This window comes from Atractosteus spatula, chromosome 5 (assembly GCF_055471065.1).
Source record: "Atractosteus spatula isolate fAtrSpa1 chromosome 5, fAtrSpa1.hap1, whole genome shotgun sequence".
Lineage (NCBI taxonomy): Eukaryota > Metazoa > Chordata > Actinopteri > Semionotiformes > Lepisosteidae > Atractosteus > Atractosteus spatula.
This window is the reverse complement of record NC_142710.1, coordinates 51,483,327-51,507,829: the sequence shown is the minus strand read 5'-3', so window position 1 is coordinate 51,507,829 and position 24,503 is coordinate 51,483,327. Positions and strand designations below refer to the sequence as shown.

The window sequence follows — 24,503 nt, the reverse complement described above, 5'->3', positions numbered from 1 at the left end:
GGATAAATACAAATAAATACAAGGTTGCTAAGGTAATACTTCAAGCTTTTCAGGAAATAGTGTTTTTAATATGTACTGTATAAAAGTGGTTAAAATACTGTATGAACATGAACGGCATTTATTAGTGTAAATTACACACATATACTACATTTTACTGTATATACTGTACCATAATATTAGGGTATTAATAAAACAAGTTAGTACACCTCCAGAAATGATTACAGCTGAAACAAGCTGCAGCATTGATTAAGTGAGACATCCTTGGGGACAGTGGATCAATTAACCAACAGCAATTGGTTACTGTATCAGGGTAACAGCCCTGTATTTTCTGCCTACTTGACTTGCGCTTATTGTTTTTCTTGACAACAACTGGGTATAAATCCTATGGGCTGCCTGAAAAGGCACATTAGCCAGGTCTGCTGTTGCCATGACCAATACATCAAAGGAATGTCCACCAGCAAACCTGGTTACAATTTGAAAATATTTGGTTACAATATATCTTGTCTATTACATCAAAGTCAGCAATTTTCTGCTTCATAATTTGCCCTTCTGGCAGTTTTGTTATTATGAATTAAGTTGTAAATGTCTAAAGCTGAAGAGTTAGAAAACTAACCATAGCGATTTTCATAATCAGGTTGTTGTGGTGTTTCTAATGTTATTGCTGTTTCCTATTTAGATGCTAATAGCATAATGTTTTAAATGCTTTGTCACATTTGCTAAAGATGGGTTTGCCACATTTGCCTGAAAATTGAGTGTTATGCACTGCATTCAATTACTTCAGAGATAATTTAAAAAGAGAATTGAGGCTGAAGAGCATGCTTGCAGGAACTGTTTTATTCTCTCACTGCAATATACTACATTGCATGTAGTACCATTTACATAATCTTTAAACCATCAATTATAGAACACCGCAATAACCCCTGACACCATTCTCCAATTTACTTTTTACCCTGAAGCTACAGTAATATACTACGTTATTACCACAACAACAATCTAGTATTCCTCTAGAAATGAATCTGCTTTTACTTCTTTGAAGATATACACATATTTATTTAATGATGCATGCCAGCCTTTTGTCACCAGTGATGAACTTGTGCAGAGCATTTTTAATTTTATTTATACTATAAATTTGGAAAATGCAATATTTGTTCCCTGAGAACAATATCTGTTAAAAAATTAAGTAGCTGAAGCATGAGTTTATGATTAATGTCATAGCTTAATCAATTTCTGCATGACTTATGCATTTATTTCTGATAACAGATTTAGAGGATTAGTAGTTTTATTCAAGAACTTTTTTAAATATTTCTGACTCTTAACCATAGTATGGCATATACAAGTAGCAAACCACTTTTCCCATGGCACAGATTTTAGAGTGGTATATCGTACATTTTCAAAATCTTTTTTATGCTTCACTGTGCGCCACCGAGTCATGTATTGAGCTTGAGTGTGCTCTGTAAAAGTATGTTTTGCAAATGTGATGTACAGGTAAACTCTGAGATCTAATCTGAAATCTGGAATGTTTACAAGGTGACATCTGCAAATTACAAAACTTAATATGGACATACTAATCAACCTCATATTCAGTCATAGCCCTAAGAAAGTACTAACTGTACTTTCATTCTGCTATTGAGCAAATCAGTCTTTGTCTTTACATATCTACTCAAATACACATTCTACATTTTAAAAAAACATAAAAAGTAATCTTATGAGCTTTCTATTGTGTACATGACTATTGTATGTACAATATTAGTCATGTTTATCTGGATTAATTCACTTTTTTAATTGAGGAGAAGGGTAGGCTGGCAACATACAAAGCCTTTTTAATAAGTCAATTGGTCTGTTTTTTTACATTATCCATTTATATTGATATTTAACAGGACACAAAATATCAGTACCTACAGTACACATAATATAATGAGGTCACAAGCAAGGCATCAGTTATCAATGTTGAATTGAAGAATAAATAAAATATTCAGATGGGAAAAAAAATCCCTTGAACTCCTGTTTTGCTTTTTAGGTAATAGCCATAACTAGAGAAAATGCTGATACTCTCTACTGTTTTTGCTGTTTTGGTGCCATCTTCTGGCTGCCCTGCAAATGAAGTTCCCTGTTGATGCATGTTAATCAACATATTATTCCAGTATTCAGGCACTGTGCAGGCTGAAATGCCTTTTAGAGCTGTGTTAAAAAACATGCAGTAATATATCAAGCCATTCAGGAGTCATTTGTCCCGTATGTTCCTAACCGTTCTCTAAGATCACACATTTGTTTTGGGGTTCCAATATATCAACTTTGTGGCCAAAGTATCTTAAACTGCTGTGCAGTGCAATTGGCTGCAGAGATTCCTTCCAGTCAAAAACACTCATGTTAAAACCCCCAGCTTTTGTTTTAATGTTTTAAAGCACGGTAGTGCAGCTTAATTTGAAGCACATCAACATAAATAAAACAACTTCATTGCATCGTATTAAATTCCTCCCTGTACTGTACGTACAGAATAAATGTTTCAGGTCTGGAATTGTTCATCGAGTCATAACATTATACACAGTTTTCTAAATGAGTATGTTAGTGAAGATAAGTAGAAAAAATAACTGAGGCAAATCAAATGAACCTAAATATTCTCTACAAACAGGAGGCTGTGAAGAAGGCCAAGAGCATTATGGAGTATGTGTCTTACTCCCTCCATTGTGAATTTACACTCCTCCTATCTGGTGATGTCTCTGTTTCCCTTGAAGTAAAAGTAACAGACTCAGAAAATCTTTAATCCCCGCTGCAAACAATGTAAAGTAATTCTCTTATCTCCTGTAACACCATTGTACCATGTTCTCTGTTGGTAACATTTGTTCTGTCCTTGTTGTATTGTTGTACTGGATTGTGCTGTAAAACAAATTTCTCCCCAGTGGATAATAAAGCTTGAACTAAATTGAAATAGGAGTTCAAGCTACCCCGCACTATCAAACTATTAAACTCCCAGCCTCTCTCACTCTCACCTCACCTCTCACCTATGATCTGAACCTCACAGTGCCTTCTTTCTTACCAAAAACTCAAACACATTGAAATCTACTTCTACCTTACATGTCAAAAAGCTCACACCCCATAATTTCTATCCTTTTATTTCATTCTGTTGATGCATATTTTTGCACATTACCTGTTACCTTTTTGTTGTTTTGCACATTGCCTGTTGTTGTTTTAGCACACTGCCTGTTGTCTCTGTCTTTCTTTTATTATACAATTGTATTGTTGTTGTTTTTTTGTACTACTTATCGTCTAATAGCTAGCTAAATAGCATTTCGTTATACCATATACCTGTATATGAGTATAATGACAATAAACTTGAACTTGAACTTGAGCTTGCTAACGTTATGGCTTTGAATGTGGTCAAACAGCATAAAAATGTGCTTTAAAGGTTGTTTCAGAGGCTAACTGGGAACATTATGCATAATGCATTAGCATTTTAGTGAAAAATAATGATCAATACCCCTGTTCTCTTCTCTTGAATGTTTGCCTAACTTAAAGCCCCAATAAATAGCTTTGCTCTTTTTAATTAATTACAAGATTTAAGCTTAACGTTAGAACAAATTAGTCAACAGTGGAGTAGGACTTGTTAGTATGGAATCCATCAATACTTATTGTTTTTAAAAGAGCCTACTGAACTCTTATATGCTAATAGTTCCAAGGAACCCCATGAACTAGAAAGAGAAAGAGATTGTGCTTATGCATATTCAGCCTAAAGAGTTTGAAAAACTTAATACATTGGTTACACCCATTCCCTTTCAGTCCACTTGTCCTAGTGAGGCTATTAGTAACATTAAGTACAGGACTGAAAATGAACAGAATTTCTACAAGATTTTCAATTAGCTAGATTCTGTAGTGTCTGAACTAGCTTTTTTGGAAAGAAAATAATAGAAAAGTCAGTTTACATTTTTGATTGTGTAAGTACAAACTTTTTATTCTTGGGTGTCTTTTAAGATTTCCTCTCAAATGAAAAATGGGAAGTAAGAGTGACAGCCCTGGGTCTGGAGATTCCCAATCCATTTTGATTTATCATTTGACTGTTTTTAAAGATCAGGAACACTTGCAAGTTATTGATCATTTCAGCAAGCAATTTGTTCAATTAAACAACTCTAGTTCTTAGGGGCAGAAGGGTTTTCTTTTTTTTGGTTCCAAATGATCTCTAAGTTACTTCATTAAAAATATCACCTTTTTAACATGGTAAAGATTTAATCGTTAATCAAAGAACCATGTAGTAAACAACCGCAATTGATTTCGATTTGACGAGCAACAGTTCCCTCTACCGGTCTGTTACTGTTACCGCGTCTCATTTGCCAGATGTATTCAGCTCTGTTGAATTGGTCTGTTAGTGGATTTTTAAAAAAAGACAAGACAAACGTGATCACTATGACTGCAAAAATACAACTGGATTTACAGTTTCTATTTTCTGTTGATCATGAGATGCCTGCGCTAATCTTCAGTAGCCATTGGATTCATAATGTTATAAGTTTGACTTTTAGTAAACAGAAACACCCTGCTTGAATAAACATAAAACCAACAACAAAAAAAACGAAACAATTTAGTGATCAATTGACTATATTAAGAAAGCGTGTATGCAAATAAAAAGGTGCGCTTTGGTATGCGTGTTATTTTTGTTCACACCGGAAGTACTTCATTCATTGCGCACATGGACGGAGGAGGAGGAGGAAGGTGAGTCAATGAAATGAAAGCATGTTTTTAAACAAGTTTTAAAAAGCTTCTTTCTTTGAAAACAATATTAATATATCGCCGCAAACATCACTTACTTTATACAGCAATCTTCCTAACTACCTTTTCTTTTGCGTTTTCAAAATACTGTGCATTTTGGAATGCGGATATTTAATTATTTTCTGTCCTCGTTAACGGTAAACAGGCTTAATTGAATTTAATTCATCCGGTTTTACGAATTAACATAGCAGCGTTTTTTTTAAATTGTTGTCACTCGTAAAATGAAAGGTAGGACTCGGCAAGCAACCAGCCAGCAAAGGAAAAACTTGAGTCACCTAAAAGTGTTATTTTTTGCAACATATTATTTTCTGTTAGGTCACCTGTTTACCTTTATTTACAAAACTTGCAGTCCGGGAGTACCTAAATAATACTAGTGCTTTACGTTAGGAATGTACCCAGGTTTCACGTTTGGTGACGTTATCTTGCATGTGTATGAAAATAAATTAAAAGTTTAGTTCATAAAACAACAAAACGAAGCGGGGAAAAGAGCAGCTCCCACAACAAAACGTATGGAATGATGAGCCATCCTTTATTCATGCTGGGTTTTTGATTCTACATCCATTTGGAGTGCAACAGTAGCTGGATCTTCTGTTTACATGTATGCTATATCTCATGTGCACTTTGATTGGCATTTTCTTCCTTTGTTACTCAGCGATCGTAGTCACTGAAGGAGGAAAGTGGTAAATCGGTTACAATGGCTGCAGAAGGGCGAGAATGTGCTGGTGAAGGCCCTGATCCAGAAGATCCAATAACCGTAACGATTGGGGCTACAGTTCCTACTGGATTTGAGCATTCGGCCGCAGAAGAAGTCAAGGAAAAAATAGGCACTGATGTTCGAATAAGTAAGGACCGTGGCAGGATATACTTCAAAACCATTCACGGAAATTTGCCTCAGGTAAGAACTATGACTTGAATACATTACTTCTTCCACCGGTACTTAAATAACGAAGGTAATTGATTTCTCACTTTTCATCTCGTTTTGTTTTTAGATTCATCGCCTGAGATCAGTCGACAATTTGTTCGTTGTGGTGGAGGAGTTTTCAGAATATTGTTTTAAAGACACAAAGGTATGTTTGGTCTGATGTTGTAGTTTCCAAATGCCATCAAAAAATCCCTTTGATGGATTTTAGTATTAGGCATTGCTTAATCTGAAAACTGCAGTCATTTGTTTTATTTACTGCCCTACTCTGCAGTGATTTAGATGGGTAGTACCTACTAAGAACATTCCTTTATGAGTGGAAAAAATGCATGACCCACCCTTCACTATGTTTTGTTACAAAGCATTTGATCTAGTAGATTCTGGTATGCCCAATTCATTTTATTCTTCCTCATGACAGGAGGAAACTCTGGAAGACTTCCAGAAGCTTGCTGCTAAACTCCCTTGGAAATGGCCTTTGGAAGTGTGGAAAATAAATAATTCTTTAAAGAAAAAGCGATCTCGACAGAAAATAAGTCAGACAGCATCTGCTAAAGAAGCCTCGGTTGCTGCAGTTGAAGAAAACGGCAGTGAAGATTCTTGTTCTGAAACCCAGGTCAAGAGGGAGGACTCGCATACAGAAGCAGGAGGCAGCCACACGAAGTCAAAACAATCCAGTGAAATCTCTAGTGATCTTGATGAGAAAAAAGATGATGTTCAAGATATAAAAGATGGGAAGAAAATGATATCTGCAGAAACTGCTTCAGCCACAGGGAATGGTGATGTGGTTGAAGGTGGTAAAGACTGTGAAGGGCCAGAGGCAGAGGGCTCATCTAAGCTGCTTAAATTTCGTGTGACTTGTAACAGGGCTGGTGACAAACACAATTTTACTTCAAATGATGCTGCAAGAGACTTTGGGGGAGCTGTACAAGACCTTTTCCAGTGGAAACCAGATATGACCAGGTTTGACATAGAGGTATCCTCATGCTTTTGTATTGTTATCATCATTCCAGTAAAATGAAGGTACACAAGTTGAAGGCTTATAAATTACAGTGGTCCCTGTTCACTTAACTAGAATATTCCTTAGCTTCTACAATGCCATTTAATTACATACAAATCACCAAAAACGTGCAGTGTTCCTAACCAAAAACTGTCAGTGCTTTTTGAAAATACAAGATTACTAAAACTTACAGGTCATGTTCTTAGCTGAGGAGGATAGCATGTAATTTGTATTTTTCTAGAAGACAAGTCTTTTGTATCGGATTTGTAGTTTAAAAAGCAAAAAAGAAAGCTTTTGTTTCCCCACAAACATTTGTTACAATGCAAGTACCAGTAGATCTTTTTCTAATTAAAAACAATCTCCTTCAGGTTCTGCTAAATATCCATAATAATGAGGTGGTGGTTGGCATTGCCCTAACTGAAGAGAGCCTTCACAGAAGAAACATAACTCATTTTGGGCCGACGACCCTTCGATCCACTCTGGCTTATGGAATGCTGAGGTTATTTACAAGTAAACCATATTTTAAAATACAAAACTGTAGGGTTTGAGTTTTGATTGTGGAAACTGTTTTTGTGGATTTTGTTTGACTAAACTTCTTTTTTACCACAGAGAAATGTGCAGGTTTTGATTGTTATTTCATTTTCTTTAATACAGGCTTTGTAATCCCCAAATATCAGATGTTATAGTTGATCCAATGTGTGGAAGTGGAGCAATACCTTTAGAGGTATGTTTTTTTGTCTAGATGCCTTCAAGGCCATTTGTTATATTTTCATTAATTACAATATTTGCTGTCCTGTGTTTTTGCATTTTGCTTTTGCACAATTTTAATGCTTTAGATGAAGGTGCTTCTTACACTACAATCCAGATTGCCTTCCTTATTTGCTAGAAGTACAGCACAGTTCTGTTTGGTGCATACAATGAAGTACATTGAGCGCATTTCAAACATTAGTTCCCAGAAATAATTCCAAATCCACCAAGAGACATTCAAATGGAAAAAGAGGAGTGTGGGTGCATTATAGAAACTTGCCTTACTGTGTCACTTCTAGCTTCAGCCTGTTCTCATCTTCGTGCGACAATCTGCACTTGACCAATATAGCTTTAAATTTGAATATATCAGTTTAAACATTATTTTATTCTTGGCTTAATGTTTCAGACAACATAAATTCCATTGATGAAAATGATTTCAGGAAGTACTATTGAAAATTACAGCAGTAAAAGTGATGCTAGAGTGACAGCTAATTGAATGACATATGCTGTTTGATCAGGGAGCACTTGAATGGCCACATTCTTTCTATATGGCTGGAGACAACAATGGAATGGCTGTAAACCGGACTGGGAATAATATTAATCATATCCATAAGAAAAGACAAAGCAAGGAAGGGTAAGGGAACACTATTTAAATATTGAATGTTTAAAACTAGTAAATCTGTTTTTAAAATGGATATAAAATCTACCTAATTTCTGAGGTAGATTTTAATTTCTGTGTTTCTGTTTTTTTACTTGGGCAGCACATTTATTGTCAGTGAACGGTCGAAAATGTAATTAGATTTAGCCCACACAAACAATTTGTTGCTCTACCCTTAGAGATTAGCTGGAATGAGCAGAAGCACTTGGGATGTGTTGCTTCTTGAAACCCAAGTTCCTGTTAATGTAAATCTGTGTAGTATTTTGAAACGGAGGCCTAATAATCAGAAGAAAGGAGCATGCAGAGTGCACAACAATACTTGCTTAAGATGTTCGCATCTATACCTGACTCTAGAGCATCTGAAGGAGTTTTGAAAATAAGAAATAAAAGCTGTGTGGCTATGTGATAAATATGGAGGAAAACAATTCAAAATGATGTATGATGTGCCATTACATGGTTATCTCTCTACTTGGCGAGCTATACTACAAATTGTGTTTTGCTGCATTATTTGGTATGAAATGTTATTTGGTACTTTTATATCCAGTACTGCCTGGGGTCTACCTATAGATACTGTACAGTGGGACTTGTGCAATCTTCCTATGAAGACTGGCTCTGTGGATATTATCATAACGGACATGCCTTTTGGGAAAAGGTAAAGTGCTTGACTGCTGCTTCTTTAAAAAAAAAAATGGAACAGCTTTAAACCTCTAGGTTCTTAGTCTAAAGCAGGAGCTTCAAATAAAGGTTTTTCACTTGAATTTGCATTTATTCTCTCTCCTTTTAATAAACCATGATTAACCTGCAGTTGCCCAAAAACAGTAAAAAAATGCATTTTACTTGTTATATTTATGAAAAACATCCACAGCTTTTTAAGATCTACTTTATTTCCCAGGGTAATAGTCATTTCAAGATTATTCAGTATTAGAATTTCCACGTACAGTGTTGCCACACACACACAGTTAAGTTAGAATTATAAATGATTAACTGTTGGTTTAGGAGAGTGCCAGCAGGTGGCAATAGCTCTGTTTCTCAATTAAAGCTTTACAACAACACATGAAATGTACAGCACAATGTCTTAGGTTTCTTTAATGTTTTCTAGTGACATTATCTCAACTTTTCTGATGAACTTATAAATCTCTGTGATAAGAAAATTAAAAGGAAGATTTTGTTTTCTGCTATTTTTGTCCAGTACCCAGCACTTCAAATTGTACTTCGACAGGGGCTGATCAGTATAGTGTAATTATGCCTTATGAACTTTGGTGTTTTGTCCTTCCTTCAGCTGGCATTGAGTGCCAGATTGTAACTGGGCATTAAGCAAGACAATATTTAAGACTTTATGCTCCACCTAAGCACTAGGGCATATACATAAATGATAAATGGGTTCTGAGCTAAAATATAATATAATATTAAAAATTAATTTAACAGACAAGTCTGTCACTAATTTTATTTAATATTTCCTTGTGTTGTTCTGTATCTACAGTATATGGTTATTGTTTTAATTATTTTCCCAAAAATACTTTTAGTGGGTATATTTTGCCCTCCCTAGAATAAAATGTTTTTAAAATCCCCTATTAAAGGAATACTTTTTAAACCCTTTGAAAATACATGTAATATTATGAAATTACAGTGCTATTATCTGACTAATTATTGTATTTGATTACTGAAGAATGGGCTCTAAAAAGAAGAACTGGGATTTATATCCTTCCTGCCTGAAAGAAATGGGACGAGTCTGCAGACCAGGATCAGGGAAGGCTGTGCTGTTAACTCAAGACAAGAAATGCTTTGCTAAGGTGGTGACCTTTTTTATGATTTCAATTTTTTAAAGCCTTTACTATTTAGATTTTTTGTTACTGCGCCTATAAGTAAAAAGGAAATTCTGTTCTGCTTGAGCTAGTACTGTCAGCATTGAAACCATGCTTTGAAAGGATGTTGATCCACCCATCCATCACTTTTTTTTTTTAAAACTAATTTCTAATTCAGGGTCATGGGGGAGCTGGAGCCTATTCCAGCCGGTAATGGGCACAAGGCTTGGTATATCCTGCACAGGACAGCAGTCCATTGCAGGGCAGACACACAGACACAGTGTACATACTGACACCAGGGTTAATTTTTCCCAGAAGCCAAATAACCTACCAGTAGGTCTTTGGTCTGTGGAAGGAAAACCATGTGAACTTGGGGAGAGCATGTAAACTTTGTGCAGATAGGACCCCAGGTCCAGAATTGAACCAAGGACCCCAGCACTGTGAGGCAGCAATGCTAACCACTGTGTCACCATGCCACCCAAGGAAGTTGATGTTATCTTGAAATAGGTTATTCAACAGGACAAATAGAGGTGCTTGTGAATTACTGTAACGCAGCACTAAGACAAAGGAGGTAGATGCTATCTAATTCTTTTTATTGCATGTTTTTTTTTTTTAGGCTGTGTCTAAGATGGGATACCTTTGGCGGAAGTCCCACACTGTGTGGGTGAATGTCGGTGGGCTTCATGCTGCTGTTTATCTCCTGAAACGTACTGGTCTGAGCTATGGAAATGCTGAAGATACAAGTGAGAATAAGGAAGAAGCTGATGAAACCAGAAGTGAAGAAAAATAATTTTGAAACAACTGTTTCTCAAGTGTCAAAATGGATATGATGTGATGTGTTTATGCTTAAAAGGCCTGGTGATATACACTTACAAAAACAGCTGGTAAAGTGAAGTGTAAAGCCTAATGGTGACCCACTTTGCATTTAAACACTTTCACCTTTCATATACCCCTTCTTAATATCTTTATTTTTTAATAAAGAACCTTATAATCTGGCATATTTTTTCATTAAAGTCTGTCATTTTAAAATTAATCTAAAAATGTATATTACTTTTTTTCAGTTCAAAGCATATGTTTCCAAATTGACACCTTAAGGATATAGTGGATTGTGGAATAAATGATTTTTTTACTGTGGTCTGTTTTACTGCATTTTCTTAAATGTTAAATTATTTGACAACTTTATTTTTTTTCTATGTAATAAACACCTAAACCACATACTAACAGATTTTTAATTGAAGGTTAAAAATTGAAGTTTTTAAATGAGTAAAATCTTAGAACTCTGGAACAGATATGGTTAGAATGAGTTTCTCTTAGTTTTGAAGTGGAAGTGGTCATGATTGTACTCTGCTATGATTGAAAAGAATTTGTGTGTTCCGTATTTACGCCTCTATCTCTTCATGCTTAACAAATTTATAAGTTTAAAGAACAGCTTCTTTTATCTTCTCCTGTGCTTCCAGAGTAAAACCTGCACCTATGATAATTCTGATTTTTAACAATGTTTCTTTATGGCTTTCAAATCTTATGGTTTTGCTTGTTTCAGTCTTCCGCTCATAAAAGTGGTGATTCTGTGGTGTAATTTTTTTTTTTAGAGAAAATAGTTTTGGAGGCATTTAAATATATCAGATGTTAACTATTTTTAAAAGAAAAAATATTTATAGTGTTGGGCTTCTTGTTATCTATACTCAAGGGCATGCAGAATTGTTAAATTCAGTATAAGCCGAATATGGTTTTGGTTATTGGTTTGTTACTCGTAGTAACAGTGAGATGTGTATATACTAACATACAGGTTCATGGCTGTACACAAGGACCATGTTACCTGCAGCATTCTTTTAATTGCAGTGTCCTTTTAACATAATATATTAACAACGAATAGGAACTTTAATTTGGAAGAGATAAATCTTGAAAGTTTATCAAATAAACCTGAAGTGTGCTTCATGAATGTACTCAGAAACATCAATAAATAATAAAACATCAGCTAAATAATTTGTTGCATTTAAATTGTACTTGCCTGTTCTTTTAAAGCATAGAATTGAAGACCGCTGCACTAATGATCACATAAATGATTAGATTTCTTGATTAAATGATAAAGGTTCATATTAAACACTGTGTGACGAAATAAAATGTGCTTTGTCCTCACTTGTTGTTTTGATTAACATGAATTGCAGCATTAATTTGTCATTGGTTTTCAAAAGGTAACTGGGCAGTAGTTCTGTTTCTGCTAAGTTATTTAATTGAAATTAACAAGAATGTGCATTGGTTTGAGATAGCGTCGAGCATTGTGACAGTACCTCAAATCACTGGAGCCCTAGGTTGAAATTCTGGGGTGCTATCTGCATAAAATTTGTTTTTCCATGTTTTCTCCAGTTTCCTTCCACAATCCTAAGACATACTGGTAGGTTAATTGGGTTCTGGGAAAATTGGTCCTGTGGTGTGAGTGTCTGCCCATGATGGACTGGCGTCCCATCCAGGGTGTTTCCTGCCTTGTGCTCCTGCTCCCCTGCAGCCCTGTATTGGATAAAGTGGCTAGGAAATGGATGGATGGATAGCTTTAGCTAGATGATAGTTTAATTGATAGATAAGAATCATCTATTAAGATGTAATATGGTACAGGTGTCTGTACCATGTACCTGTCAAAGCATTACCGTTGGGTTATGGTCCAAGCAAATGCAATCACTTCAGTGTTCTGGGGTTTGTAAAGGTACTGTATAAATAAAAGTTTATTATTATTATACACCATTTTTCAAATAATAATGCTTTGGTATTTTCCAGTTTTTAACAGTTTCTCTGTAAGTCACTTTCAAAAAGCAGTATTCTTGGGTTTGAAACCAGGTTCGATGCTGTACATTTTGTGTCAACTTTATCTTTGATTACAAGATGTCGTAAAATTACTAGAAAAGATTGTTATATTTAAAATGCCTCTTAATAAGGGATTATTGAGAATTGGATACATTAATTTTATGCTCATATGCATAATTATGTGTAGATAATTGCAATTCTAAAAGCCAAATGTTGAGGTATTTTTATCTTTAATTAAAAGGGATACTGCTAGGAAGGTGTTAGAAATGAGAAAGATAAAAGGGATTTTTCTGAATCCCAGAAAAAATGTGAGCATATACAGTAGGTTTAATGCCAGCATGAAATCAACCAGCTGATGTTCATGCTGACTTTGAGATGTCACACAAATACAAGGAGCTCCAGGCTCCTCTTGTGTGACAGGTTAAAATCAAACCCCAGGAGACTTGTACTCAAATTTGGCCTTTCGCCATAGAGTATAAACTTATCATACAGAAATTTGAAAGAGCCATCAAATTGTTCCCAGTACTGCAACTATTTGTCTCAGACACAGTTTGGGTGCAAAAGCAGTTCAATGTCACAAGTGGATACAGCTGTGAATTAACAGTAAGTTTTCTTTTGTATGCCTATGTAACCATCTAGTTCAGATTTCTCTTCCTTATAAATAAATAATCTGGTAATATAAGAATGATGATAAGCAATGCAGAGTACAGTGGATTTTAAAGTACTTTTAAATAAAATGTAGGGGATTTCAAACAGACACACACACAGTAAAATTATGTGATTGCCAAAATTTGAAGTGATAGACTGAAACACATACCAAAGACACTCCGATATAGGACTTCCAGTGCTTCAGATGAGTAGGGGTTTTTAACCTCATCATGTACAACACAGCAAATCCAGATTCCCCCCTTAATTCAATTAGTGAAGCATTTTTCTCATTTCTTTACCTGAAGTTTAGTGGGACTGCTGGCACAGTATGGCTGCTGCGTGTCACCAGGTGGGTGTAGCACTTCTGTGATTGATGAAGCAGATTATTATTTTGCATAGAGTACTTTGAGATCCTTTGGGATGAAAAGCCTTACATAACACAAATAAATTTTTAATTATTACCTAAATAAATTTACAGTGGAAAATCTTAAAGGTAATCCACTATGGACATATCTATGAACTCTGTTTGTAACTCTGGAATGTTTTCCACAGTAATTGCATGAATTTATTACATTTAGGGAATTTATAATAAACTTTATGAAGTTTTTTTTATGAATGTTATATATTAAATATTCTGTAAACTGTAAAACACTTGCATTCAGCAACAGCATGCACTCCAGAAATGAATTATCAGTAGAGTTTATAACTACGGTATAATGTAGAATATACAAATTACCATTGGGATTTATTTAATAATACCAGAAACATACTTTAAAATGTATTTTTCAAAGTAAAAATCATCTGAATATAAAGCTTGAACGATCATTTTGATTTATACACTTAATTATTAAAGCCTTTTGCTTAGGACATTACATAAAGCAAACAATGTTAACATACAGTATAAAGTTAAAAGCATTAAATTTGAATCAATCTAGTGATGTTATGCTTAAACTGTACTGCACAAGTAAGACATCATTTAGAATACTGTGTACTATTTTGGTCAACAGATTGGCGCTGTGGCATAATAAAAAAATCTTATCTTGCTCATTTGTGTATTAATAGCCGTCGCCTTTAAAATTTGCAGTTTTCATAATTTAGTAGCACTATCTCTGTGGGTTCTATTGACAAGATTGCTTTCATTTAGCTGCTTTGCCTATTTTATTTGGCATTTAGGTTTGCTTAAATGTAACCAAGTTATGTTCAGTAAATTAAAATGTAACTTTTGAGTTTCTACATTTTATTGTGGTTTCCCTGATCTTAATTATCACTACCCCTGGACTACCATGGCTGAAAAAGGTTTGTGAAACTACTCCTTATGTGGTATTCTGATTTCATGTGGACTTTGTGAAGACAAAGATACAAGCAGGTAGAAGCACAATAAATGGGGATACTGCCCTTGCTAAATAATAACATACTGAGTTTTACTGCTAGGTTTATTAAATAAAAACAAATTTTACTCACTGCAATAAATTAGAAGTATACTGTTGTTCTTATAATACAGCCCTAGGTATTCCCTGTAGTACAGTACATATATACAAAGAAAATCAACTTGTATCTATTTTACATCATACGCAGCATGTACTACTGATTTTTACAATATTAAATATGTGCTTTTTGTTATAGATTTACCTGGCTAACCTAAGATTTGGGTGGATTTCTTTCTACAAAAGGCCATTATCTGAAATGAAAAGCTATGTTTCTGAGCTCACTACTGTACCATTTAGGTCAACAATAAGGCAAATTAACAAACATTTCCTGCATACTATTACATTTGTTTTGTTTTTGCTGTATTTCAATTATATCATTAGTACATGTATTATTTACTGTATACTGCAAAACTTAACAAAGCAACAACTTATCCTTTTCTGCAATATTTCTTAGAGGAGCATATTGTTTCTGATTTGACAGGAATGTGTAATGTAACAGAAGTTATAAAGACTCAAAAACAAATTCAGTAAAATAAGACTTTAATATCTGTATAACCTGGGATGTAAAGAACACATTTGTTCTCCCCTCCAGACCCGCGACAGTAGTTTTGCAATTTTTTCTCATAATTCAGCCATCACCCAAAGCCACCAAACAACCTTAAATGCCAAGCTGTCTGTCTGTGAACCATTAAGTATTTACAACCGCCATTAAAAAGAAAAAAGAAATACTGTGAATCATCAAAACTACAATACTATAAAAAGACTACAATAGTTTCTTACTGCAACTTTAGACAAAAAAGCAGGTACTTACCAAAATCGTAAAGTCTAACTAAAGTGATAAATTGTGATTCAAAAACTAAAACAGTGTTTGAGTCTCACGTACCTTAAAGGAGTTTGGTGCAGGCCTGCCACCTCCAGTTTCTAGTCCAAAGTTTTTAGAAGCCCCAGTCCAAAGACGAAAGGATATCCAATTGAAGAAGGTATAAAAAAATAGGAAGGATTCGTGCTATGTAACACATTGTATGTTAAAAACAGATATCAAAAGAAATTGTTGTAAATGACAGAAATGTTGTATTTTCTAGTATTTAAAAGCTCAGCTTCGTGTGAAAATCTTTTTAGCAGATAAGCCAAAAGGGCATGCACTCCTCTGAACATCCACTGTTCACCAACTTGCTGGAAGTTCCATGGTATGAGAGAGCTCTCACTGGAGCAAAGGCTAGTGTTTTTGGTAGCTTAATCACCTCATCACCAATTAACCAATTAACTTGCTCACTAATGATGTTATATAGTGTTTATGCAACAGTCACTTGAGTGTAGCATAGTCAGTCATGGATAATCATCCATTTTCCAATTCACTTATCTTGTAAAGTGTTGCAAGAGGAGCTGGAGCCTATCCCAGCAAAAAATTGGCGCAAGACAGGATACACCCAGGACTGGACACTATTCTATCACAGGGCTCACAGAGACACAAACACGTACTCCCTGACACCAGGGTCAATTCTGATTGAACCCAGGGCCTCAGCACTAAAAAAAACAGACATCAAAAACATTTAACCAGCCAAAAATCCATATCAATGATCTTGCCTTACCTAATACATAATAAAACTAAACAGAATATTCAGAATTCCAGGTAGAGAGGGCTGCAATCTCTCTCTCTCTTTGGAGCTGAGTGTGGGATCAATATGTTTCTATTAATAAATTGATGTTTTCATATATTATCACTGAGTGAAGTATTTAATCTACTGTGCACATTAAAATGTATAATAGACACACATACTGTATATGCATACATATAGGTTATATATATATGGTACAGATTGTGATAAACTTGTTTTTTAAAAGGCTGGTTTTGTCACTATGTTTAATTTTCTCTTCCAAAAAACATATACTGCACTCATAATGTATCAATGTATTCTGATCCAAAAGTACCAGTTGTAGTTTTATATCTGTAACATCAGATATCTTGAAAATATTGAAAATCTAACCAAGGTACTGTATCTTTAGTTGAACAGGCATAGTGAATGTAGTCCTATTTCTGTTTCTTTTATAATTAACCAAGTGATCTATTTCACAATTTCTTAACTTCACTTCCCATTTCTCATTATTGTCCACCAGTTATTACTGAATCACTTTTTGAAAAATGGAGAATGTTATCAATGCAGGATGAATGTATATAAAGACCATACTTTAAAATTTCCATTTACACTAGGGTACTTATTTATACTTTCTTAAAAATAAATACTACATACTCTGGGTAAATTCTTTAAAAAAGTATAGCTAAGTAAAAGCATGTTACCACACATATATGACTATTTATAGACTAATATATTTGGTGCCTTAGCCCAGTGTTTTTCCAAAATGTGTATTTTCCAGCATAGAAACACAGTTTATGCTGCATGGTTTTAATTTGAAACACAATCTCATATAGGAAACCACTGGTTGAGAACTGTGCATGATTTCCTGCACAATATGCACTTGTCAGACACATTTGCCATTTTTCATGCTGCAAATACCACAGTGCCTATGGGGAGAATTAGGTCAGCTTTGCACTGCTGCTTGGCAAATCCGGGTCACAGTTGTCTAATGATATCTTGTATTCTCACTGGTGAGGACTAGACTGTACAGCTCAGCCTGTGACCTCTTGTGCCAGATGTACCACACAGGAACCCCACTCAGAAACACAGTGAGCAAAACAAATGGAAAACATGTTTAAAAATGATTGATATTTATTCAGTAACTCAATTATTAGAAGATTAAAAAAAATACATTAATTAGACCTTTGATAGTAAAAGTTCCAATACACTACTAGAAGAGAGCAAGGGTACTTTCCAAGATACTTAATAAAGAGTGGAAGGCATTTTTGGCCTTAGCCTGCAGGACAAAAAAGTCAGAATCTAACAGTATTTTCCCAATTCTACCCTGCCACCTGAATTCAAATGTAGAAACCTCAGCTTTCAATTGATCAACAAAATGGAAGAAAGAAAAGCTGATACTTTCATGCGGAATAAGATTTACTTACAGTATGAAACATTTAAAAAAGAAATGCATTTTTACATATAAACACAGGAAATTAGACTATAAGAAAGTTTTCCTTTTAATATAAAGTTCTTTCTATATTCATTATCTGAAGAATACAAAAGGTACATTACACATTTTCCTAGACCTCAACATATATATTATATTTATATATGTTTTCTAACAGTTATTATACCCTAAATTGTGTTGCTTTGGGTCCTAAACACTACCTGTACTTCACCAAAAAACAAGTTACTGTACATACTGTACCAGTCTCATACCTCATCATACAACAAATTGGAAAGAAAGAGAAACCCAGCAGCATTTTATTATCTTTGAATTCTGCAGGTAGAAAACCCATAATGTTATCAGATGTAAAATATATGGTGTTGTTTTATACTTACTGTATACATGACTCACCACTGAACCTCAGCTCTATAAGTATGGTGTAAGTAGTCTACACAATACGTTAATGCTGACCTGTACAGTTCATCTACAGTGTACTGTGCCAATAAATAATGCCAGTCAACGTCGCGACATCCCATGTCCATTAACTTGCTGTAGTTTCAAAAACATAAAAACAAAATAATAATAATGATGCATTTTTCTTTCTGTGCAAGTTAAGGCTCTAAAAGATCCTGAGGATACCAGTTTCAGTATACAAAAAGCAAAGAAAGAACCTAAACACTATGTAGGGCCTGGTTTTAAACAGATACCACCAGCTTCAAGAGAAAAAAAAGCAAAAACAATGGGATCACCACTTCACTTGTATTAAGAAAACATTCAAACAGGCAGCTTGGCTGTGAACATGGCAGTTTGTGATAAATGTATCGCAATGCTTAATGAAATTGAAGAAAATGGAAGTGCAGAGAAGAGTGAAGTATTCTTTCCTTTCACCATTAGGAAAAATGAATGCATTTCATTTGCTTTACAAATGATCAGTAAAAGAGCTATTTTTCTTTTAGGAGCTACCCAAGAACAGGTTAAAGATGTAGAGTCTTGGAACTTGAAATAAATTAAACTGATGAAGTACATTTTTTCCCTTGTGTACAGTAAACACTTTTGACTTGTACAGAAGAAATAGCACACTGAGAAAAAAACATTTTTTCTCCTCTGAAGACATCTTCATACAGTATATAGATAGATGAAATAAAGTGGGGAAATCTTAAATTAGTCAATGTTCATGCTTCTTATAGTAAATGCCATAATTGCAATGTGTTAGCTCCTTTTAATTTTGCAAACATAGTCAAACTTAAATTAAATACTCAACTCACATGCACAGCTACCACACATAATGGTAGCTATCAATATACCATAGTCAACTTTCATCTACCCAGTAGAAAACACTCAGAGTACAATGCAAGACTATTTTTAAAGTCTTTAGAAATTATTAAAGCGTTTTAGGCATCTGAGGACAAGGCATCCTTTCAGCGCAGGCAGAGATTCTCATTGATCTGCACTTGAATATAATACCTACATAGTTTTGCAATGGGGCTTTTTATGGAAGGTAATTTCAACTATATCTAGTCACCTGTTGGTGACACTGGAATAGTTAACGTACTTTTCTTGCACACTGTAAAACACTGTAATAGGTGGATCATGGCATTTCCAAAACAGTGACAGGCAGCTTTGGGTATTCAATGAGTAACAATCAAACTTCTAAGCACTTACTATACAGAGAAAGTTATCCTTACTTACACTGGGCAGCTGTTTGCTGTTTACACAACAGCTGCTCCAAGAGAGTGAAAAAGGAAACCTCCCTCTCAATTTATTTAATTAAATCTATAAAAAGCTAAATAAGTCATACAAAATATGCATATAAGAACATTTTATGAAAGCTGCTTTGGTAAGAACATATTAAAGATGTTTCAGTGCATTTCAGGTTCTGCATGGAAACTCAAGATTAAATTTGAAGGTTTTTCAGTTTTGTGGTACTTTGTTTGAAGTCTAAACATAGGACCTATGTAGATCAGCAAGATTAGTTGGTAGTTTAAGTACATTTATGAGTCTTTATAATGCCACCTCCTCATTAAATGCAAAGTCCACTGTATATTTTTGTCATAATGTTGATCTCGCTGTGAAGGAGAGTGCTATTGTACTTAGTGCTGATAAAGTGGAGACTTTGGAAGCTGAACCAATGGCTTTTGGACCTGTAAGCAGAGAAAAGAGACCATTTTGGTTATACTTGTGAAGATAGGTTGAACAAACAGCCACAATATAAAACCTTATTAACTGAGACTGATGTGCAAATTTTGAGAAGTTAACTTCAACAAGTTAGGAAAGAACGGTGAATAAAAAAAGACATTTTTTCATAAAAAAGTAGTTATATTCATTAGAGAAAATATAACAGGCAAATGTGTTTCTAGTAAAAATAGGAAAAAGCACTACAAAGCAATACTCATATGTTTTACAGTGTTTTAACTTAGTTTAAATAGGAGCATTTGCCGACAATTGACAATTACCAAATTATCTTTTTGGATACTTGTGATGAAGTGATATGCTTAACTATGTGTGTACAGCATTAACTATTAAGCCATTAAGAGTGGTTTGATAAGGTATTGAAATTTATTCTCTGAATCAATATGAGGGAAAACTGGGCAGTGGCAACTTTCTTCATAAAAACAGACATATAGCTGGATACATTGGATGCCAAAATGTGAAGACAAAAGTCTATTCAAGCAAAGAGTTCAAGTGAAGTGGTTAAAGAAGAACTGCAGTCCCAATTTCACAGACCGGTTATTAAATCTCAGTAACAAAATAAATTCATTGACGGTGTCGCAAAATTTTACAAACTCCTGAAATAAGCACAAAAACTCTGTGAACTTTGTGGAACAACTGCATAGTCATCAAATTGTCGCAAACCCCTGGTCTCACCACAGGCAAGAGCAAAATTTTATGAGAACTGCAAGGTGAAGTGGCCCTTCCTGTTCACTAGTCACCGTAATAACTGATGTAATGCCTTGGATGAGTGAATAAGTACACTCCAGAAATGTTTTAACTTGATTTGCATGCAGAGTTAACAAGTGAGTTGTATTTGTTGAACAAAACATCTCAAAGTTGAGAGCGATATTTCTATTGGATTAAAAGGGATGCATTCACAAACTTGCTAGTATACAATGTAATAGGGCCGCTTCACCTTACTGGAAGTGCAGTTGCCTCGTTCTAAATTGCACAGAATTGCTGTGCATACCTGGAAATGTTGTCTATTTTGTGATGTCAATTGTGGTTTGAAATGCACTCATCAATGCTCCTTCTTTCTAACCCTAAAATATAAAAATAGTGTTGCAGTTCCCATTTAATTAGAGTCCGTAATTGAATCCTGAGCATGAATGAAAATGTGGTGTAGAATCAGCAGTACACCAGAACCAGGAACTAAGATCTGATCTACTGGACTGCATTCGCTGGTGCTCAAGAGTAAAGATCTGGACAGTAACTTAATTCTGGTATCAGAACAATTTACCTGATATTCTGGGAATAGTTATCTGCTTGCTGCTCCTCCCTTCACCTCCATCACTAAAAGGCTTGATTTGTATGATATACTCTTCATCACTAGGCAATGAAAGTTCCACGGATGTTGTATTAGTTTCTACAACATTGGTGCTGCTTTGTTTGTTGCATTTGTATAGCACCTAAAAGTTAAGGAGCAAATTTTAACTGTTGAAAAGTTCAAGACAAAATGAAATACTGAGCAATTCAGAGAAGATAAAATTACGCACTGTAACAAGCAAACCTAACATGCAGATGTGTGTTATGAATGATGTGTTAATCTTTGATCTGTAGGATATGCGCCCTCCAATTGTAGCTGAATTATATGAGATGTACAGAGTACAATGTGAAACAACATAAACTATATACCTGGCTTTGAGAGGAATCTATTTTATGAAAAAAGCAAGTAATAAAAGAAAACTATAATAGCACCAGCTTACCTTATATCCTGTGACTTCTGATTCATTCTCTAGAGCTTTAACATGTTCCCAGTTTAATATGACTTTGGAGTTTAACGTAATCCACATAACTTTCAAAGGTGGTTGACTAGGTGCTGAAAAACAGCAAAACCTATTTTACTGAAAATGCATAATAAAATAATAATGGAAAACATATTGAGTTATATTTTGAGAAGTTGTTACTGAATCAATGTCATCACCACAATCATAGTTAAATTGATGACATCCATATGACTATAAGGTTACACTGAATTCAGAACCCCTTTGACAACTACTCTAACAACAAAATTCTGGGGGTAGAGTCATGTTTTCTGGCATCTTCAGCTTGGCTAATAGAGTCCTGGAGCTATACAGACAATTCCTGGCAATACAGATTCTTTTCCCAGTTTCTGCATTTAATAAACATTAAAAAAAACCTGAATGTCTTTTCATATCCCCACTTTAATAGCATATTCTACAAAATGATAATAGAAGCAAGCGAAAAAAATAAACTACGCAAGTTAATCTTGTTTCTGCAACTGGTAGAGACCTGCTGGAGTTTTCATTTAATTATTTAATCAATCTATATTTTAAATGTTTTTTAGTCTTTCAAAACACAACTGGCATTGTGTAGTAATTCTATCTGTAACATTCAGAAATTCTGCAAACCCATACCTGCATTCATGTTACTATGATACATGTCATTGCTTAAGTTAATTCAAATAGTTCTGATTTGGTAAGAAGATTAATTTTTTCGATTTATAAATCATTTAGTGCTATGTTCAAAGCAGGAATCTAAGTTAAGGGCATGAAGAGCAATTCATTAGTTTTGAGATACAACACAGAAAATGGAGAGAGAGGTCCACTGGGACCACTTTATAAAAAAAATGAAAAAGATTTAAGTACGGCTGTGTTTGGTTTGTGGAATTAGATTTGTCACAAAATCTAAATTAAATGGAGTCAATGGCACCATCTTTGTTTCCGTTAAGAAGCAGTGGTTCCCACACTTGGGGAAAAAAGCACATTTTCATTATTGAGATGTGAAAAACAATCGCAAAGCAGACACTCACGTGGTTTTCTGGTGGTCACATTCACAATATTGCTGCTTGGTCCCACTCCTGCTGTGCTGTAAGCTTGCACAGTAATGTAATACAGAGTGTTTCCTTTCAATCCACGGATAACCTCAGATGTTCTGTTTCCCTGCGTCCTCACAACCCTCGCTGTCTCCTCCTTTTCTTTGCTTGCCCAGCATCTCAGCTATAAAGAAAGTTAGCAGAAGTAGTATTTTAACAGATTTGTATTAGAGTAATTCCTATAATTACCAAATGTTTAGACCCATGTCATATACGTTGTTCATATATGTTGCCAGAATTATGAGAGTTCTACAATGCCCATGACAGTCATGATATCCTTGTGTATCACTGTGTGTCATTGTGCATGAAGACGTCAATACAATGAAGAAAAAATATTTACAAGAAAGATTGTAATTTATTGGCTATTTACCTGGATATATCTAATCACTTATGTTTAATAAACCACAGAAAATATATATTTGATTACTGAGCAACATAACTATTATTTTGTACATAACTACCACAGTGCCTCACAGATTGAATCTTTCAATTTAGATGTACTGTACTCTATTAAAAAGCAATTACATTAAAGAAAGCCTCCCCTACTTTTAGCCAACAGTCTTTGGAGACTGAACTCAATATTTTGTCTCTTGATGAAGTGTATCGCTCTCCAATATGCCAATAGAGTCAACCTACTGTACATTTTTACTCAATTAGATGCTACGCTCGAAAATACATAATCAGCTGGTACTTCAAATTCCTGCTGTATAAACAGAAGAAACCACTGAGTCCCATAAATTATGAAACAGAATAAGACATAATGTTTCCTCTGGTACTCAATTATTAGTTTCCATTATTAGCAGAGCCTTATGGCACATCTCTCTCACACAGAGACATGTAGCTACATGGCGACGTTCACTAGATAATGCAGTTAACTGCATGAAGATGGCTGTTATGCACCACTTCGTTCTTACCTCATATCCCAAAACTCTTCTTCTGTTTGTGTTCCAGGGGATAGGTTTCCAGGAAACTTCAATTTCATAAGCAGACAGGCTCTTCGCTCTCACTTTGTTTGGAGCTCTGCCGGGTTCTAGGTTAAAATAACAATAATGAATAAAAAACACTGTCGGGCTCAGTCAACCCTACAAGACAGCTGATCATCTGTTTGATCACGGATCAGTTTTAGTTTGGATGATCCAAAATAAATGATAAGGGAAAGATTCATGAAAGGACAAACGTACAATTTTTTTTTTACAAAAGAAGAAAGCTATCAATTTAAAACAAGATCACTGCTGTTTATAATACATGATTTAATTGAGAAAAAGGATGTAATTTTAAAGATCAAGAAATTAATCTGCAGTTATGCCACTATAGGGTTCTTGTTAAAATGGGAAAAAAAACACAACTACAGCGAGATAATTGGTTTTGAAACATTAATAAATACATTATACATTGACATAATGTGTGTTAATTTTCAAAGAAAACAACAGCATGTGCAAAGTCAGTTAAATCATAAATTTATATAGACATGGAAAATGCTTGTAATGGTTTAGCAATGACTGCACCGTTTCTATGGTTAATTACAATATACAGTAAGTACTAAATGTGAATGATTAATGTATATCAAGGTACTTGTATAGATTTACAGGGTATTAGGTAACATGATACTGATAATTGAATTTCTGAACAAGTTGCCACAAAAGAGGGAAAACTATTAGAAACTCAATTACTACTTTTGCAGAT

The 24,503-nt window shown here is 34.6% G+C and overlaps 2 protein-coding genes across 3 annotated transcripts in view; one reads left to right on the top strand and one right to left on the bottom strand.

The window, feature by feature from the left end:
* Positions 1-4,666: 4,666 nt before the first annotated feature.
* thumpd3 (THUMP domain containing 3) lies at positions 4,667-11,999 on the top strand. 2 transcript variants are annotated; one of them, XM_088917116.1, is made up of 10 exons: positions 4,667-4,698; positions 5,408-5,650; positions 5,745-5,822; positions 6,093-6,647; positions 7,040-7,170; positions 7,326-7,395; positions 7,937-8,052; positions 8,621-8,728; positions 9,743-9,866; positions 10,495-11,999. In XM_088917116.1, the coding sequence occupies exons 2-10, from the start codon at positions 5,450-5,452 to the stop codon at positions 10,666-10,668; spliced, it is 1,557 nt and encodes a 518-aa protein (XP_088773242.1). In that variant the 5' UTR covers positions 4,667-4,698; positions 5,408-5,449; the 3' UTR covers positions 10,669-11,999. The 2 variants fall into 2 exon arrangements, with proteins under 2 accessions (XP_088773242.1, XP_088773243.1); XM_088917117.1 differs by having other exon boundaries at positions 4,691-4,892.
* A 5,456-nt stretch (positions 12,000-17,455) lies between these two features.
* The window catches only part of cntn4 (contactin 4), a 132,223-nt gene continuing 125,175 nt past the window's right edge, over positions 17,456-24,503 (bottom strand). The window contains exons 18-22 of the mRNA XM_088916437.1: positions 23,735-23,850; positions 22,758-22,944; positions 21,691-21,803; positions 21,225-21,393; positions 17,456-19,914 (exon numbers count right to left, since the gene is read on the bottom strand). Of these exons, the coding sequence (XP_088772563.1) occupies positions 19,823-19,914; positions 21,225-21,393; positions 21,691-21,803; positions 22,758-22,944; positions 23,735-23,850 (677 nt within the window). The 3' untranslated portion in view covers positions 17,456-19,822. The remainder of the gene's footprint in view (positions 19,915-21,224; positions 21,394-21,690; positions 21,804-22,757; positions 22,945-23,734; positions 23,851-24,503) is intronic.